The sequence below is a fragment of the Peromyscus eremicus genome, chromosome 12, assembly GCF_949786415.1.
Source record: "Peromyscus eremicus chromosome 12, PerEre_H2_v1, whole genome shotgun sequence".
Lineage (NCBI taxonomy): Eukaryota > Metazoa > Chordata > Mammalia > Rodentia > Cricetidae > Peromyscus > Peromyscus eremicus.
Window position 1 is genome coordinate 13272848 of NC_081428.1, and position 18460 is coordinate 13291307.

Sequence of the window (18460 nt, forward strand, 5' to 3'; positions counted from 1 at the left end):
GGATTGACACCAAAATGAATGTTATCAGTTAATTCATCACATGGAGATCAACCACATACAGCAATTCTGCCTAACTAGCTGGACTTTTCTAATGCCAACAGAAGTGTTCAGACTTCCGGCTAGCACATGTATAAAATGAGCTCAATGTAAACATCACATGGAAAAATTGTTTTAAAACAAAAATGAACATTTCATTATTCTTGAACTTACAAGGTACAAAAGATGGTCAAACAATTTTATGTTTCTTCTGTTTGACCGTATTTTAAATTCTATGAAAAAAATGTATGACAAAACTGAGCAAAGAATACCACAAATTAATATTTTCTTTCAGAACATGAGTTATTTTTAATAAAAGACTGGCAAACTGTGGCCTCATAAGGACAACGATTTTATATCTAAGTGGAGACAGAGTAATAAAGCTTGCGTCAAGGAGAAATCCCTCTCATTTCCTGTGTGAAGGTGCATAGGAGGATGCAAGAGGTGGAGAGAAGCGAACATCTAATGTCTGAGAACTGTTCAAATTATGACTAAAACAAAAGCTACCAAAGAAAGAACATCTACAGAATGTAGTTGTTTTTTTTTTAAAACGCATTTGAAAATGCTTAATAAGATTTTAGGGACCTAGAAATACAGATGTTCCTTAAAAACAAACAAATGAAACATAAAGCCTGTCCTCAACACCATGTCTCTGAAACATTTTAACTGTAAAATTCTCAAGCTCTCAAAGTACTATGAAAATATCCTGCTTTGAAACAGTGAATTATGGCTCTCCAGGCTTTGAAAAGATGAGAAAAGCCTCTTTATAGCTACTAAATTGTTATCTGAAGTTAGGGCCTCGAGACCATTTTTATACTCAGATATTCTTAAAATCACGGGGATTAAATTATACTGATATTTGCCAGCTCTTCACTAAAAATAAAATAAAAATACAATTGAATTGTTTTTCAGTATTTACTGTAGAATCTTAAAGGACTTAATGTAAGCAAACTAACCATCCTTGAAGACTGACAGCACAGCAGTGGAAAGGATGACGCAGGAGGTGAGCAACCCTCCTTTCCTGTCCTTTCTCATAAGCCCAGCCACTGCTTAGTCCTGGCAACACCATGGCTGCAGTCACATGTGCTTTCCCTGCTGGTCAACACCCAATGGGCTCGTCTACAGCCGTCTCTGGCATGAATTCAAAGAACAAAATGAGAGGGGTGTATAAAGTGGCCTTCTACTGTTCTAAGGAACACCTTTCTGCTTTGAAAACTATTTGCTAGTCTCTCACATCATGATTTATGCAAAATACTTTAAAACAAACAAAAAAGATTTTTTTTCTAGCCTTTTCTTCTTAGTGTTAGCAAGCAGTAAGGCATCTCATATAAGATTTATTTAAAGATTTTAGAATTAATAGTCTCCCTTTTGAATATCTTTATGTCTTCATACATGCAGAAAGTGATTAGTTGGCCATTTATGTTTTTAGAGACACATATGCAATATTCAAAAGGAAAAAAGATGAAACAAGTGGGGAAGTTTATTTAAAGATCACCTACAGCGCCAAGGCAAATATCCTTTCATAACTATTCACAAGTCATTCACTAACATCTTCAAACGTTAAGTACTTTCGTCTGATCTCAAGTCATTTTATCAGAAACACAGAAATGAATACATAAATGGTGTTGCATAATAATCTGGTACTACAGATTAATTTAAAAAAAGAAGTTAAACTAAACCAAATTTTTATTTTCTTGCTGAGGTATACTTTTTTAAATCTGAGAGAAAGAATGATATCATCTTGGAATTTTTGCAATAGCTGGTTTATTAGAATTAAACGCCTCTCTCAAAATAATTTAAGTCCTTGTCCTGACATAATGAATAAACTATACAGAAAACCATTAATAATGGCTTGAGTTAAGCCAGCTTTAAACCTGGGTCTCATTCCACACTCTCTTCTGCCAGTTAACTTATTCTTTACTTGCAAATATATAAATTAATAACCTGATAGTTTAGTAATTATCCATATAATTGTATTTGATATGACCATTTAGCTCTGCTTGATTAGATGAAACAGGCACACATGCTTTAGCTGAGGACTTCCTTTTTCGGGCTCTATGTAAAGCAGCAGAGAGGAAACAGCTTCTTCACTCCAGCGATGGTTACACTGGTGGCTGTTTCCTGGAGACACTCCCTACTGTCATCTGCAGACGCTACTGGCTGGTTTTGGTAGGGCTAGACATTAATACTGACCAGTTTAGCTTTCCTGACTGTTAGCAAACTACCCCATGATGAACCTGCTCTCACACTTCAGGCATCGTGGGGATCCTTTAACATACATTTTCTAAAATATATGCTCAAAGTAAAAAGATCCAAATTCACAAGAGTATGAAATATTTATAAAAAAATCATGCATCAGATTGTACAGTCTAGAAATAAGATTCAAATTCAGTAATAAAGGTTAGAGCCAAGCTTGCTCTGAATATTTAAGAAAAGCCTTAGACTCCCAGGAGGTCCTAGGTCTCAATTGTCCTTTTCTGTTTGTAGAGAGGCAGCAGCCAAGGCTACGGCTGTGACTGGCTGGGCAATTCCATGGAGCTGCATCTTTGCCAGTTTCTTCTGTTCACATTCTGTGACCAAGCGGTTCAGTTCTGCTGCACTGTATCCAATAAGAGTCTTCAAGTCACAAACAAATTTGTACACAAACCTCTTGCCTTGAACTTTACAAATCATGTCCCCATCATAATAATACCTTTAAAAAGAGAAACCATATTAGGACCTTGTAAAAAATGAAGTTTGTACTCCCTATGTTTTAGACTTTTCTACAAATACAAGTCTACAGAGCTCTGTACTCACCACAATAGTTAATGACATGAAACATTCAAAATGAACTTTTAACAACTGTGGTAACACACTGATTTAGAGACCAACATAATTACTAAAGAGAAGACAAAACAAAGAGCCTTGGAAACAGCAACAGAACCTAACAAAGGGCTTTGAACCAGAGACCATGCTGTAAATCCTCGCTCGCTCGCTCTTGGACTTGCTGCCTCTGTGAGCACAGGAACATCCTATTTCCTCTAATCCTTCATTGCTCATCTATAAAATGAGGTTAAAACAGTACTTACCTCACAGAACTGTTGAGTAAAGGGATAATCTTTATAAAGTGCTTAGCACACAATGACTGCCACAGTTAACTCTCTATAAAATAGAAGCTATACCAATAAGAATCCAGAGAACAAAAAATTGATATATCTAATACAATACAGACATACCTTCATCTTTTCCATTTACTATATAAAGGCTCCCCAGATTTCTTGGTAAAAACAAAACTTTACGGATCCTGTGATAGTTTAAAAGAAAATGGTCCCCAGAGGGAGTGGCACTATTAGGAGGTGTGGCCTTGTTGGATAAAGTATATTACAGTTGATGTGGGCTTTGAAGTCTTATACATTCTCAAGATACCACCCAGTGTTTGAGACCACTTTCTGTTGCCTGCAAGATGTAGGAATCTCAGTTCCTTCTCCAGCACCATGTCTGCCTGCATGCCGCCATGTCCCACCATGATGATAATAAACTGAACCTCTGAACTGTAAGCTAGCCACCCTAATTAAATATTTTCCTTTATAAAAATTGCCGTGGTCCTTTGGGGAACCTGTTTCCCATGCTGGATGACCTCACCGAGCCTTGATGCAAGGGGAGGAGCTTGGTCCTACCTCTACTTGATGTACCACGCTTTGTTCAAGCCCAGGGAGGCCTACCCTTTCTGAATGGAGGAGTGGATGGGGAGGGGGGTAGGTAGGGGGTAGAGAAGTGGGAGGAGAGGAGGGAGGGGAAACTGTGGTCGGTATGTAAAATAAACGAGAAAAATGTTAATTAAACAAAATAAAATTTTTTTTAAAACTGCCATGGTCATGGTGTCTCTTCACAGCAAGAGACCCTAACTAGGACAGGCCCCCAAAGAATAATTATAAGGGTCAGAACAAATAGGCTACAGGAAGAGGTAAAGGGCACCATAAAGAACCTCAGCTTACAAATCACCAAACTGCTTGTCATGCAGTTTAAAAATACAAGTTTATGATGAATAGACACTTGGGAAAAGGAAAAAAGAAAGTGGTTTCCTCTTTCTAGAATGTAATTAGAATTGGTATAATCATTGTTTCTTGGTAAAAGAAAAAGGCACACACATCATGCCTTAATTGTGTCTAGTCCTTCCTCCCTTCAATCTAGCGTACGCATCAGAAGGTGCCAGATGACAGCATGCTCTGCTTTGCTCTCCCTCTGTTCACTTCCACAGCTACCTCCCCTTACCTTCGTGAAACTAGATACTAAAACCTCATCAACTCTCAACTGGTATCACTTAAACAGGAACGACACAGAAGTTAACGGTTCAGCATTATCTACCACTCAGGTCTAATAATAGACTGTCAATACCTAGAGCCTCCTCTGTTCCTTCCCAACCAGTCCTCACTCTAAAGGTAAATACAAGCTTGCTTCAAGATACTAATTTCATTGCTCCTTTGTATTTTTTTCCTGAAATGCACATCCGTAAGTGTTGTAGTTTGCTTTTCCTGTCTTATCAAACTATACTAATGAATACACACACACACACACACACACACACACACTCTCACACCCTTTCGAGAACATCACTGTATCACCATTTGTGGCCGTAGCTCATCTTTAATACTCGAATGTATCACAGCTAGTTTACTCATTTTTTTTGCTGCTGGATACACGGGTGAGGTCTGATTTAGGATATTATATGTATGTGGACATTCAGACATTTCTGTTTTGTCATCTACTAAGAAAAGTTACTTAGGAACTTAGCAGGCACAAGTGCACTCCTCACTGGACCCAGTTCAGCAGGGCGCACCTCTGGCCACAGTGTGGAAGTACTCCAATGGCTTCACTAACACAAGGTAGTAGAGGTCTTTCCAGCTAGAGTATTCATAGTATTAAGGGAAAATGATTCCAAGTTCTACTTTTGGATATTCAGATTTAGGCAGATGTAAAGGATAAAACTGTAAATATAATTGTAAAAATAGAAGACAGTATTCACATATTTGATATAATATACATTCAATTTAGTATGTAAATAGCATCTTTGTAATGCAAATTGTAAAAATATTAAAGATTAATAAGCAGGCTGTTTTTGAACAGGGATGCTTTTAAATCGCATAAAACAAATAATCTTACAATCTTTCAAAAAAGCTTTATGCACCTCAAAATTATCAGTAAACTCTTAAAAGTCAGTTTTAGCTTAAAATTTTTTTAAATCACATTCTGTTTATTCTGTGTGTGCATGTGTGTGTTAGAAGCTAGCGCTCCTCTACTACCGTGAAGATCTAGATAGGAAACTTGGCAGGACAGGCTTGTGGTGAACTGAACTTAACCATTAACCAACTAAACACACACCGAGTATCTTTTTTTTTCCTCTCCTTTTTTGGTTTTTCAAGACAGTGTTTCTCTGTGTAGCCTTGTCTGTCCTGGAACTGACTCTGTAGATCAGGCTGGTCTTGAACTCACAGAGATCTGCCTACCTTTGGCTCCCAAGTGCTAAGATTAAAGGCATGCAACTACCACCGCCCAGCTCACACCCACTATCTTAAGAAAAAGTATTTTATTTTCATTACTTACCAGGTGTTATATCAAGAACGAGAAGCTACATTTTAGAGAAGTCTGGTATTGGGGGAAACAAATAAAAAGTACAACTGCTTACCGTAACGCACGGCTGAGTTTCTCATAGTTCATTGTAGGCTTGTTTTTACGCTGTCCCCATTTTTGTGCAACCAATTCAGGCTGATTCAGCTTAAATTCGCCTTCATCACCAACCCAAGAAATACAGTCTCGAGCATCCTTGTCAGTGAGAAGTTCTAACAAAAACTGCCACAGTTGGATCTGACCATTGTTTCCTAAATCCATAAGCAGAACAAGCACAGGTCATCATGTTAGAAACTAACACAAGATAAAGGCAGTGCACAAGTCCTCTGGTTCAATCTCATCCAAGGCAAAAACAAACTTATTTTAGAAATATTAACTACACTGCCAGAGAGAGAGTCTGTATTTATACTTTTACATATCTAACTTGACAAGTTTCATAACACCAATCCATGCAAAAATACCTGTTCTGTTTCCAGGTGAGCTTCGGTCTTCTCCTGAAATCCTTGGGGACCTCTGTACTTTGGCTGCCTTTGCACTACTGTTTATAACTTTGATCGTAGTTGGTGTAGCAGATTGCACTGATGCTGGGATAATTTGCACAGCTAAGACAGAAAAGGTAAAAAAGAAAGTATTTTCCTTCTATTATAGGAAGTAAAAATAAATACAATCAATAAAATTAATGTCCCTCTAATTATATCAAGAAAAGACTTCAGACCTAGGTAGAGAATCAAGTTATATTGTTTCCATTGCAGTTTGTAAATCTTTGCTTACGGCCAGCTAGTCTTCCTGGTTCCAACATTTAACAACTTAAAACGGCAAATAACCATCAGCAAAGTCACAACACATTTGTTTATAAAAATGGTTTCAAAGATGGTGAAAACGTAGAATACCAAGAACTCACATTCATCTATAAGACTATAAACCCAAGAGCACTGTGAGAAAAGCTGGCACTCAATGAAATTGAAAGGGTAGAAATAAAAGCTGTTGATTTTTCTCTTTTTTTTTTTTTTTTTTTTTTTTTTGGTTTTTTCGAGACAGGGTTTCTCTGTGTAGCTTTGCGCCTTTTCCTAGAACTCACTTGGTAGCCCAGGCTGGCCTCGAACTCAACAGAGATCCGCCTGGCTCTGCCTCCTGAGTGCTGGGATTAAAGGCGTGCGCCACCACCGCCCGGTGATTTTTCTTAAACTTAACAATCTGATAATATTTGTGGCATTTCTGGATATGCTATTCAGCAGTGAAAATGAATGAAACAGAGTTGCAAGTATCAACAAAGCTAAGTCTCACAGTGTTAAATAATAACTCAGTTTATCAAAGATCCATGTAGCAAGCTTCAAACATGCACAGAATAATGGCTACGGAGTATTTAGGGTAGCAGAGCTGGTAGAAAGAAAAAACTCTGGAAGAATAGTTGTGGATAATCAGTTCTCAATTTAGAGAGGGAAAACAGGATCTCAAGTAAGCAAACCCAACACACAGGCTCTACTCCTGGTCTACATGGGATAGTTATGATGTTTCATTCCTCTGTGAACCCAACGATCTGTCAGAAAGCTATGCTGAAACTTTAACTTGAAGTTATCTAATAAAGAAGCATTTCTACTGATAAGTGGGCAAATTCCATGAATGAATACTCACGCTGATCAATTGTAACTATTTCATTCATCTGTTGTTCTTGGCTTGCCAAAACATCTGAAGAAGACAAAAAAAAAATTCATTTTCATTTAAAACCAAAAATATAATTTCCAGTCCAGTAAAACTGAATTTAGCAAATACAATGTTTTTAGAAAGCCCTATAATTAAAATCAAAACCAGTAAGACAAACAAGATATATATTAAACAACTGAAACTTGAGCAGGATAAGAAATCAAAACCCAAAACCCACTTGAGAGGTTTCATTTTGTAACATTCACTTTTGAACAGACCTGCCTTAACTTTATAATATTCCTAAAGTTAAATTTTCAGTAAAATCTTAGTTGTCCTAAGAGGTACAAATTAACCATGTTTAAAATACTGCTTTCAATGTTGACTTTCATTACAGCCACCATGAGTTCACTGTATCAGTTTGGTTCCTTAGAGATCCCTAACACAGACCTGAACATAACACTCTACAAAAGCATGCATTAATCACTGTCACTCTTGCCAGATCAAATGCTTACCCTGTCACATAATCACACATCCAAGTTTCTAGTACTTCAAACTATGCCTATCATAATTATGCCTGTCTGTCGAAACTGAATCTGTCAGTGATCATCCTAGGACCGAGTGAGTCATCACACTGGGACCCCAAAAAAGACTAAGGGTGTACTGCCTGGGTCCAGTCTGAGATACAAGAGCACACAAGGGTTAGGAGACTAAGACAGGGTCTGCATCCTACCTATTAGACAGAATTTTCTTTGGGGCTCATAAATTTGAGGTCTTAATTATTTAGGACTAGCTTCAGAGAGACAGGGGTTTAGATCTTAGCAATTACAACCACTTAGGTAAACTTTCGACCTCTGGCTATTCTTCACATCTGAGTGAGATCTCACACAGACCAAAGGCTGTTGTGAATGTTAAAGAAAACTGTTTTTAAGAAGCACACAACAAAGTTAACTTTTCAGTAAACTGAGGATTATTATGTTTTATTCAGACCTCTAGTTCTGAACATTCTACCTCAGAACTATTCTCTCTTAAAAGCTTTGTTTCTGGTAGATTTTTTTCCTCACTATTTTAAAAGTCTCAATAAAGAAAAGTGCTACTAAAGTTGAAATGATTCCATTTTTCACTAAATGAATAGAAGCAGCTTAGCCTTAAGGAGACATAATAGAAACGAGTCATTAGACAGCCCAGACACTAGTAACCTGGAAACTCAGTTCCAAAACCTTCATTCTCAAAGACTTGAGTTTGGTATGGTTCTTAGAGACTCTCAAGACAGAAAGCAGAACACACAAAGTGATAGGTTAAGAAAAGATAGAAATCTGAATACAGGACTTCTCTAAAGTCCCCCTAATCTTGGCCATGCATGAAGGAAATAGAATGCTTAAAAGCAAAGTTTTGGGGAACACGGGGCGGTTTGAGGAAACATTAGGCTCCAAGGGTATAAGGCTGACAAGACAGACGCTCACATCAAAAGCATGCTCAAGAATTTGTATGCCTGAAACATTTCTTTATCTTCCCAATATAGTAGAACCTGAAAGATATTTTAACAGAAGCTGCATTCATATGGGCCAAGTGGTAATCAAGGTGCAAAAGAACAGCTCCACAAGAGATCACTAAGGCTGACTAGGCAGCAGGCTGCTCAGTAACAGTTCTGTCCTAGGAAACAGTACCTTCCAGAGTTAAACTATAGGCCTTTCTTCTTTCTGCTCTCTTGGGAAGTGATCTGAGGAGACTTAGAAACTAGATATTCTGTCACAACTTCTAGATCATCATGCCCACTCTGTAAATGCTGACCTGGGCCTTAGATTCTAAAACCAAATGTCATTGCCTTACTAGAGCAGAGCAAAGATCCACACTGAACAGGCAAGCAATTCTGTGAGATACTTAGGGAGGCTGTACAACTCTAGAGCAGAGCTTCTCTAAGGAGAACCCATTCTATTGCATGGAAAAGGATAAACAAGACTCTTGCCTCCTGACTAGGAAAGGCAAACAAGTACTAATTTTACAGTTTGAGAAACATCAGGCGAATCAAAATGTGCCAAGCACAAGAAAGAGCTGATCTGGGAGAGACTGGAAAAAGAGACTACATTAAGTACTATTACTGTTGTAGTTCCAAGAATTCCAACAAGAAAATGTTTGAATGAACATGATTCAGTTGAGACTCTGAAAAGTACAACCAAGACATTCAACTTACTCGTGTATAAGAACTGAAGCTGGTAATAAAGCTATACAGTCAATGAACATACAGACTCTTAGGAACACTTTAAAAACCATCTATGAGAATCCATTCAAGATGTAACAAGCAGAGCTTCTTTCCAGAGGTCATCTCTTCCTCAATAGCAGAATGACCCTTGGATGAAAATGCTGTCAAGTTACTGTGTGAGATCCTCCTTCCTCATCAGCGTATAGCAGAAAAAAGATGGAGCCGTGACATTTCCATCCTTGACTCCAACAAAAAGAACAGCATCTATCCACTTACAAACTGAAAACTACAGAGGTCTGGCTAACATCACTGATATATAAAACAGTATGAGAGGACGGGCTGCTGATAAGATTGCTTAACATTTACTGTAAAAGTTATTAACATATGGGATAGATTAAACAAAAAAAATTGTATTTATTTGAACTCTTTGGTCAGCCAGGCAGTTTTCAAGCTTTGCTCATAGTCCCTTGATCATTCATAATCTCTGTGGCTCTGAAAAAAATCTCATTTATTCAACTAGAAGGCATTTCAAATGCTTGATTCTACAAAGAAGAGACTAGGAGGGAAGCCTGTGATCAAATGCAGGCAGTGAGCAGGCAAAGAGAAGGCACTGGTTAGAACACATGAAAAGGGCTAAGGGTGGAGCATCCTGGGAGACTGAAGACCTTGGACGCCACTTAAGCCAGGCGTGCACCTGCAATCCCGTCACGTGGGGAACTGCAGCAAGGTTCATGCATAGGGCTAGCCATGCACACAGTAACACCTGTCTCGAAAAGAAAACCAAAAGAGAGACCTTGGAATGCCATAGAAGCCTGAATTAGAATCTTAGCTGTTACACTCCCTAGGTCTAACACTCTGTAGGAATCTTACAGCCTCAGTCTCTCACATAAAAAGTAAAAAATCAGAAAGGTAATACTTTATGGCATTACTATAGGAATTGAGATAATACATAAAGAACTCTTCACACTACCTATGACAATAAATGTTAACTACTATAGCACGTTTGCTTATTAACAATAAAATGAAAACAAAATCACAAAAAATAAAGCTTTAGTTACAATGCAAATAGATAATAACTCTAGTTTTATACATTTTCGAAGAAGCTCCAGATGACTCCAGAGAATTTCTCCCCGAGGGACCCGCTGAAAAAAATCTTCTTGGTTGAGACTACATAATTCTCTTCCCGAAATGTTGAGTGTGGTGAGGTCTATATCAGTCATGCTGAACTCCTTCATTACCCAAACCACCCAATGCAGGACTTGGTCTGTGGACCACTGTATAGGATCTAGAAAGAAAAATATTACCTTTAGCCTAGTTCCATCTTAGATCAATTTACAGTTAATTTCTCAATACACATACATACACATACGAAATCCAGACAGATGTTTTTCCAAGTGAAACAATGGATTCTATGAAGAACGACTTTCATGCTGATGCTATATTTTCTTCTTTACTCTTTGTCAATTTCTCAATCTAAGTCTCCAGAGGAGTCACTTGGTTCTCTATCAGTTAGTCTGGAATTTTATTTATCATAAAAACCAAACTATAAAATCATTCTCTACTGGGCCAAATGACAACTAAACTATATTATCTTGGAGATAATGGAGGGTACTGCCCAAGCTCAAAATATTATTTTGTAGCACTGTATGGTTTGGTGCCTTGCAACAAATTAAATGGGATCCTAGGGAGCTGGCGTTACTCTTCAACTTGTGCACAATGCGCCCTTTCCCCGTCCCTTCTGATAAAAAGTTAGCTACCTTGTACTCACACTTGGTGGCACTTATGAATAGTATCTAACTACCTGTTTACTCAGCTGTTTCTCCATTGGTATCAAGGCTATAACTCCAAAGACTGGTAAATCTGACTTCTGTCTACCACAGTACCTTGAATAGATACTTGTTGACTTTATACAAAGAATACCCAAATTACTTCAACTTTTCTTTTTGTTTTTACAAGCTAACTGAATTTGCAAAAAGAAGAAAAAGATTGCCAGTATATACAAAGATTTCATCACTATACTCCTGGCACCTAAAAGGAAATGTTATCTGTGGGAACTTGATGCTGGATTAATTTTGGCACTGGCACTCTTGTTTGAAGATGACTGTCTACTCAAATAATAGTGATCACATACCCAACAAATGGATGTTATTCAGTAAGAAAATATGTGAAGAAGTAACAATCTTTTTGTCAAGGAACAATTTATAGTAAAAATAAACACAGGACCGAAAGCAAGAAGAGAAGGGGGAAAGTCTAGGAAGATGGGAATACAGTTTGATTTTTCTGAATGTACACAGAGAGACAGAAGAAAAAGCAACTGAGGGTGAAACCAGAAACCTATAAATGCTCACAAAAACCAAACAGAAAAACACCCAGGTGACAAAATATCTACCACAGAGTCCATAATACACACGGGTGAAGACAAAGCCGTGTTTATAAGATACTGTGTGTGGCGGCACACACTTGTAACCCCAACTGTTAAGGTGACTTGAGGGAAGCTTGGCCAACAGTCAGCTCTCATCTCAGGTAGTAAAAAGTCATGCAGAAGAATGCAAAGGGAAGCGAACGACATAATTCATTCTGAGCACAGGAAGCCGGAATTCAGCTGAGAAGCAGTCATGGGAAGTACAGCAGGCCAAACTCAAACACGAAGGCTACAGAATAGTTTTCCTAAGGTAGCAGCCGCTGAGTGCAGGGTCAGGGAGGGATGAGAACACAGTGAGAAGCACAGGGGCACGACAACAAGCAAGGAGATGCACAGACGTGGCCCAGTGAAAGCAGATCAGGAAGGAAACAACAAAAGAAACAATAGAGAACAAACAGATGCTGCGCCTGGTGGTGCAGAACCACAAGCCTGGTTACCTGGGAGTTTGAGGCAGGAGAATCATTCACAGTTCAAGGCCAGCCTGGGCAATTTAAGGAGACCATGTCTCAAAATAAAAACTTGAAAAGAGTGTTGATATACAGCTCAGTGTAGAGTGCTTGTCAAGCATCCATGAGTCCATGGGGTCAACCTCCATTATTGCCAACAAAAGCAAAAGGAAGGAAAGAAAGGAGAGAAGGAGATGGGATGATGTAGGGTGGAGTGCACGAGAGGAAATACGGCAGCAAACGGGAGCGAGAGCTGAGAGTGCAGTGCTCAGCCCTGGACTCGCTCAGCCCTGGAAGGCTACCTGAGAGCAACTAAGAAGGCTCTGAGTTAGCCAAGTGACCTTGAACCGCACCTCCCTTTCAAAGATTTCAGAAAGTAAGCTCATTTTCTAAGACATTTACAGGAAACTATCAAGATAAGCAAGGCAAGGGAAACAGTCTCTCCTGTTTTCCTCAAATACTACCAGGACACCCAGTGTAATCTACTGAACTGGCCGCGTATTCGTCTTTTCTCAACGTCACAGTCAGGGGACAGAGCAGCACTTATTTAAGGATGCAAAAGCACAGCACCCCAGACACAGTCACGAGGGGGAGGGAGGTTTAGTTCCTAAAGCAGTAAGCTGGGCAAGAACCAATTTACTCAGGAGAGTCAAACTATGACTCAAATTGTCCACCCGGGAGGATCCAGTAGAAAGTGAGAACTCCTCAATTCAGACCTACGATTGCTCAGGTTGTGCTGACTCCAGGCAGCAAGAAAGGCAGAAGGGGGGTTGGGGATTTAGTTCAGTGGTAGAGTGCTTGCCTAGCAAGCACAAGGCCCTGGGTTCAATCCTCAGCTCAAAAAAAAAAAAAAAAAAAAAAAAAGAAAGGTAGAAGGATAAAGAGGCGGGAACTCATTTAATATATACGGCAGGATTATTCTTTTAAGAATCACATTACCATGAACAAATACTAATGCATACCACGACGAAAGAAAAGATTCTCACTATAACCAAATGAAGATAAAGACCAAACACAAAAAGCAGATGCTCAAGAACTTGAATTAAGGTGCTTCTGAATGTTTTACACAACAGTAATGGAATGGGGTCATCAAACCTAAAAGAAAAGTGAAATTGTCCTCTTTAATGTGCTATGACACTACCACAAGCAGAGCAGAGTACAATACGTATTATTTGGAAGTGTAAAGCCAACAATCTTTTTCAAGGAACCCTTTCCAGAGAAGCTGTAAACAGAACGAAAGAATGGGGAGTAAACAAAAGGCTGAGGCTACGAACACAGAACTGGAGGCCTCAGCATACAGTGACCCAAAGGCCAAGAGGACAGCTCTGGAGATGTGCAGTCTGCTTCCAGACCCACAGGAGAATGAGAAGAACTAACGCTGAGCACTCAGGTAGGAGAAACAAAGTCTGGATGTGCATACAAACCTAGGCAACTATAAATAAGACTCAGGGAGCTGAGCAGGTGACTGCTGCAAGGACAGGACAAGCTGGGCTACATGGTGAATTCTAGGATAGCCTGGGCTAGAGGGAGACTGTCTATAAACAAACTAACAAAAAAACCAGTCAAACAACAAAAAAGAAGTCCATCCTGAACTCAGGAAACCTAAGAGTTGTCTAACATGTTCTTTAACAAATGAGCAGTCCTAAGGCAATCAGACTAACTTAAATGAAAGTTACAGAGCAGTTTATAAAACAGAAAAGGAAGCCAAGTGCCTGCAACTCCAGTAAATGGGGAGGCTTATGCTGCATGACCACAAGCCAACGTCCATCTGGGCCACATAGGAAGGCTTCATCTCAAAAAACACACTAAAGCAAACCATCTACACCACACCACACACACCAGCCAAGTCACTAGAATGAAAGCTGGTGTAGAACTGGCTTCTGAGAAGCTTGCTTTCTATCAGACCTGTGAGAGAGGCTAAACAAAGGAGTTTACCAGTGTGCAGAAGACAGAGCTATGGAACTGGATAGCTAGTTAGATACAATCACTAATACTTTTCCTGTGTGAATAGTATTTATATTTAAGAATCTGCATATGGTCTTAAATGTTAGTATCTGGCAAAAACAAATTTTTAGAAAATACTTTAAAAAAATAAAAATCACAACCTATCATTTCAATATATGTATTTCATAAAGGAAAAAAATACATATTTGACTCTGAATTTGTTTTTATTCTTTTAACATTTTGGATAGCCCATCTCTTTGATAGATTTCTAACTACTATAAAGTTATTAATTTCACCTTTAGATTAGTTTAACGGGCAATACTAAAAATATTCACACATATAACCACATGAATGAAGAAGTGTCTAAGCTGCTATCAAGATAGAAAGCTGGTTTATATTAATGTGAACTTTAAGGGATTTCCCAATGTGGGTCAGTATTTCAAAGACATTTAAAGTAGCTATAGTTAATCATATTATATTTCAGTGGTAATTGAGGTAGTAAATCTGTCAAAACTGCATGTAGATAAAGAAAGAGAAGTTTGAAAGGATAGTTTTCTGAGAAAATATTACTCAGTGTAAGCTTGCTGTGGTATTTTGAATGTAATTAAATGTGTCAGGGGTGTCCCTGAATGGAGGCCTAGTAGAGAGGCCACTGCGTGAAGCTGTGAAGTTGAAGTGTGGATTGCAGAGATGCTGAGTTTGAAGTGTGTCTGCTCATTTTCAGTCTGACTTTGGTCCAGTATTTCCTTGCTACTTTCCGTTCCCTGTGTTTTGGAATGGCAATGTATATCCTGAACCATTATATGTTGAAGTATGTGATCTGCTTTTTGAGTTTGATTTTTATAGGTGATTAAAGTTAAGAGATTCCATGAATCTCAGAAAAGACTTTGAACTTTGGAATTTAAAACACTATTGAGACTGTGATAGACTATGGGGACTTCTGAAGTTGGACTAAATACATTTTGCCTTATGATATTGTTACAACCTCTGGGGGCCAGGGAGTGGAATGTGGTTGTTTCAATGTAATTGGGTGTGGCCTTGTTGGAGGAAGTGTGTCACCGTCAGGGCGGGTTTTGAGGCTTCCTAAGCTCAATACTGCTCAGTGTCTCAGTCGACTTACTGTTGCCTCCAACATGTAGGACTCTCAGCTACTTTCCCAGCACCATGTCTGCCTGCATGCCACCATGCTTCCTGCCATGATAATGGACTGAACCTCTGAACCGTAAGCCGCCACCTCAAATTAAATGCTTTCCTTTAAAATTTGCCATGGTCATGGTATCTCTTCATGGAAACAGAAACCCTAACTAAGATACTTGCCTAGTAGATAAAAATTTCATGACAAGGAATTTCATCAATGATGATGTCAAGTATTTTAAATGTACTTTTTTAAATTTTTTTTTTTTTTGAGATGGAGTTTCTCTGTGTTAACAGTCCTGGAACTTGCTTTGTAGACCAGGCTGGCCTCAAACTCACAATGATCCACCTGCCTCTGCCTACCAAGTGCTGGGATTAAAGGCGTGCACCCAGCTTAAATGTGCTTTTAAGTAAATGACATTCCTGGTAGGACCTTGAACCACAGAGAATCAATCATCTTACTACCTATGGTCATCCTTATGATTACTTCCTGTAACTCTACTACTACTACTGAGGATGTCTTGTGGAAAATAACAGCAAACACTGCAAAAACACTATTCAGTGTTTTCATGTCCCTTTCTTCCCTTCTCAGCATTTCCTCTCAGTGATTCCTAACTTGCTATCACAAAGGTCAAATAAACTATATATCCACACTAGCTTCTACATGCCAAAAGTAAATTTCTACATGTCACAATAAGGAATTGCATATACCTATCCCTTGGCATTTGTGGGGAACTGGTTCCAGAAGGCCCCCACTCCTCAGGGATACCAAATTCCTCAGACTCTAAGTCTTCTACAAAATAGTGCAGTATTTACTTATGAAGGATGTACGTGAACACATGTAACTTAAACCACGTCTAAATGAGATACCTAATACAGTGTGAATACTCTAAGTCGCTGTTACATTATTGAGGGAATAGTGGTAAGAGCACACTACCAACTCTTCAATTGTATGATACTTTGTTTCCCTAACGCTTTTCTTCTCTATTGCTTCTAATGAATGTTCCCCCATTTCTAAGTTGTGCCTATAGTTCAGCTTTATTGAACTCTACAGTAACTTAAACCCAAATTAAACAATCGTTCTATGATTACCAAACTAGATGTTACTTTGTATTTCTGACTTTCTCAAAAGCATCTCAAGTGTGTTACCAACCTATAACTCTGCCTCAATAGTAGTGATACTACATAGTTATTTCCTTCTGTCTTCAGCTGTACCATTGATTTTGGGCTTTATTTTTGAGACAGGGTCTCACTATGCAGGTCTGGCTGACCCAGAACTCAGAGATCTGCCTGCCTCTGCCACTGGAGTGCTGGGATTAAAGACATGTGCCATTACACCTGGCATCTTTAACGTTTTCCTGTTTCCCTTCTTCTCCTGCCCTACAGGTTGTCTTGGAACCAGTAATGTGTTCTTCTCCATGTTTCTTTCAAAAGACTTTTACTTTTACGTCTTCAAATACAAACCCAATATGAATGTGCTCCACAGAATATCTGTATCTCTAGCCTGAGAGTTTGTGCTCCTGAAATTATGTGAATTTAAGGGTACCCTAAACTGATGATGTACTTTACTTCAAAGTCAAGTGCTATCAATACTCTCGCTTAAGAAACCTTTATACCAGACATCCCTATATCTTCCAAAAGACTTTCAAAGGTATGCCTAGCAGTTAGGAATCTAGTTTAAAGGTCAAGTGCTTGCCTAGCTAGCGTAAGGCATTAAGGCCAGTCCTATACAGGGTTAGGGGGTGTGTCGTCAAAGGCATGCTCTGTTCTTGGGGATCATCATTAGCCCAGAATTTACCATAGTGCCTAGTAAACAGTATCATTCCACTGTAATGAAAAAGCAACCAATTTGTACCCAAACTACCACTCTAGTCACTCAAGCTCTCCAAGTTAGGTCAGTACTTGAGTATCCTCTCCCCATGTTCACAATCTGTCAACCTTATCACTGTTTCACCTATCTCTTCCTGTTTACTACCAAAGAAGCCACCTAGTCTATGCTCATCCGAACAGTATTACTATGTTCTTGTTTTCTCTCACTCAGCCACTATGTGCCTTATGGACATCTGGGCAACATTCATTTTTTTTTTTTTTTTTAGTTATCACTTTCACTGACCAAAACCAGTTCTACGATGTCAGAAATAACTCTTGATCCAATACAGCCTAAGCACTCTTGCATTTATCCAGGTCTACACTTTGTTCTGAATGTCTCCTGTTTGAAATGATCTTTATGGCAGTGTAGTTTCTCAGAATAAACTCACTCCAATTTCCTCAGAGTACTCTGATCCTATGACATTCTTGTTTGTTTTTTGAGAAAGGGCCTGCTACAGAAGCCTAAGCTTGCCCTGAATCCATGAACTACTGTCTCAACTCCATTTGGCATTCCTCAAAATATTCATTTCTTTGATGTTCTAAAGGCATGCTTTATTTGTATTAGTCACTGACAGTTTAAACTTTCTATGACACTCACCTCTTTTTATTTATCATCTTTCTCTTCAACTACACTGTGAACATGCTACGGGCAGAATTTTTTCTAATAATTCTTTGTATTCCAAGCAATCGGCATAGTATTTGTTCATTATGTTCTTAGTATGTTATAGTTCAAAACTAACTAGATATACAAAAATCAATAATCTTTCCAGAACATCTACATTATCCGAGTGGTATTTCTACATCTACTTTAGCCCTGACTGCTCCCAACAACAGCGGTCTCATTACCATAGGGGATCCCGAGGCGCTCCTGCTCTTTCCTGTAGCCTTCCAGCGCAGCAGCCCATCTCGTCACTTGCTCCGAGGTTTCATCCGAAATCGTTGTGATGTGCTTGGTGCCATCAAGAGTTATCACTTGGGCTTCTTCAACCAGATGTGCTTCTGCTTCTGCATGGTGGGCATCTGGATCAATGACCACTTCAACCGTTTCCGCAGTTTTAACAATTTCAAGAATGTTTAGCTTTGGCTCAATTCCTAACAGTGGATAAAACAAAAATACAAACTTAAATAAAAACCACAAGACACATAGAGCTAAAAGTAAAGTTTATT

The 18460-nt window shown here is 38.8% G+C and overlaps 1 protein-coding gene across 4 annotated transcripts in view; it reads right to left on the reverse strand.

Annotated features, from left to right (window-relative positions):
• Positions 1 to 570: 570 nt before the first annotated feature.
• Positions 571 to 18460, reverse strand: part of Gabpa (GA binding protein transcription factor subunit alpha) — a 29228-nt gene continuing 11338 nt past the window's right edge. For 3 of the 4 annotated variants that reach the window (XM_059277811.1, XM_059277812.1, XM_059277813.1), the window contains exons 5-10: positions 18140 to 18385; positions 10569 to 10763; positions 7273 to 7326; positions 6102 to 6242; positions 5699 to 5891; positions 571 to 2728 (exon numbers count right to left, since the gene is read on the reverse strand). In XM_059277811.1, the coding sequence (XP_059133794.1) occupies positions 2500 to 2728; positions 5699 to 5891; positions 6102 to 6242; positions 7273 to 7326; positions 10569 to 10763; positions 18140 to 18385 (1058 nt within the window). In that variant the 3' untranslated portion in view covers positions 571 to 2499. The remainder of the gene's footprint in view (positions 2729 to 5698; positions 5892 to 6101; positions 6243 to 7272; positions 7327 to 10568; positions 10764 to 18139; positions 18386 to 18460) is intronic. The other variant, XM_059277814.1, reaches the window with a different exon arrangement.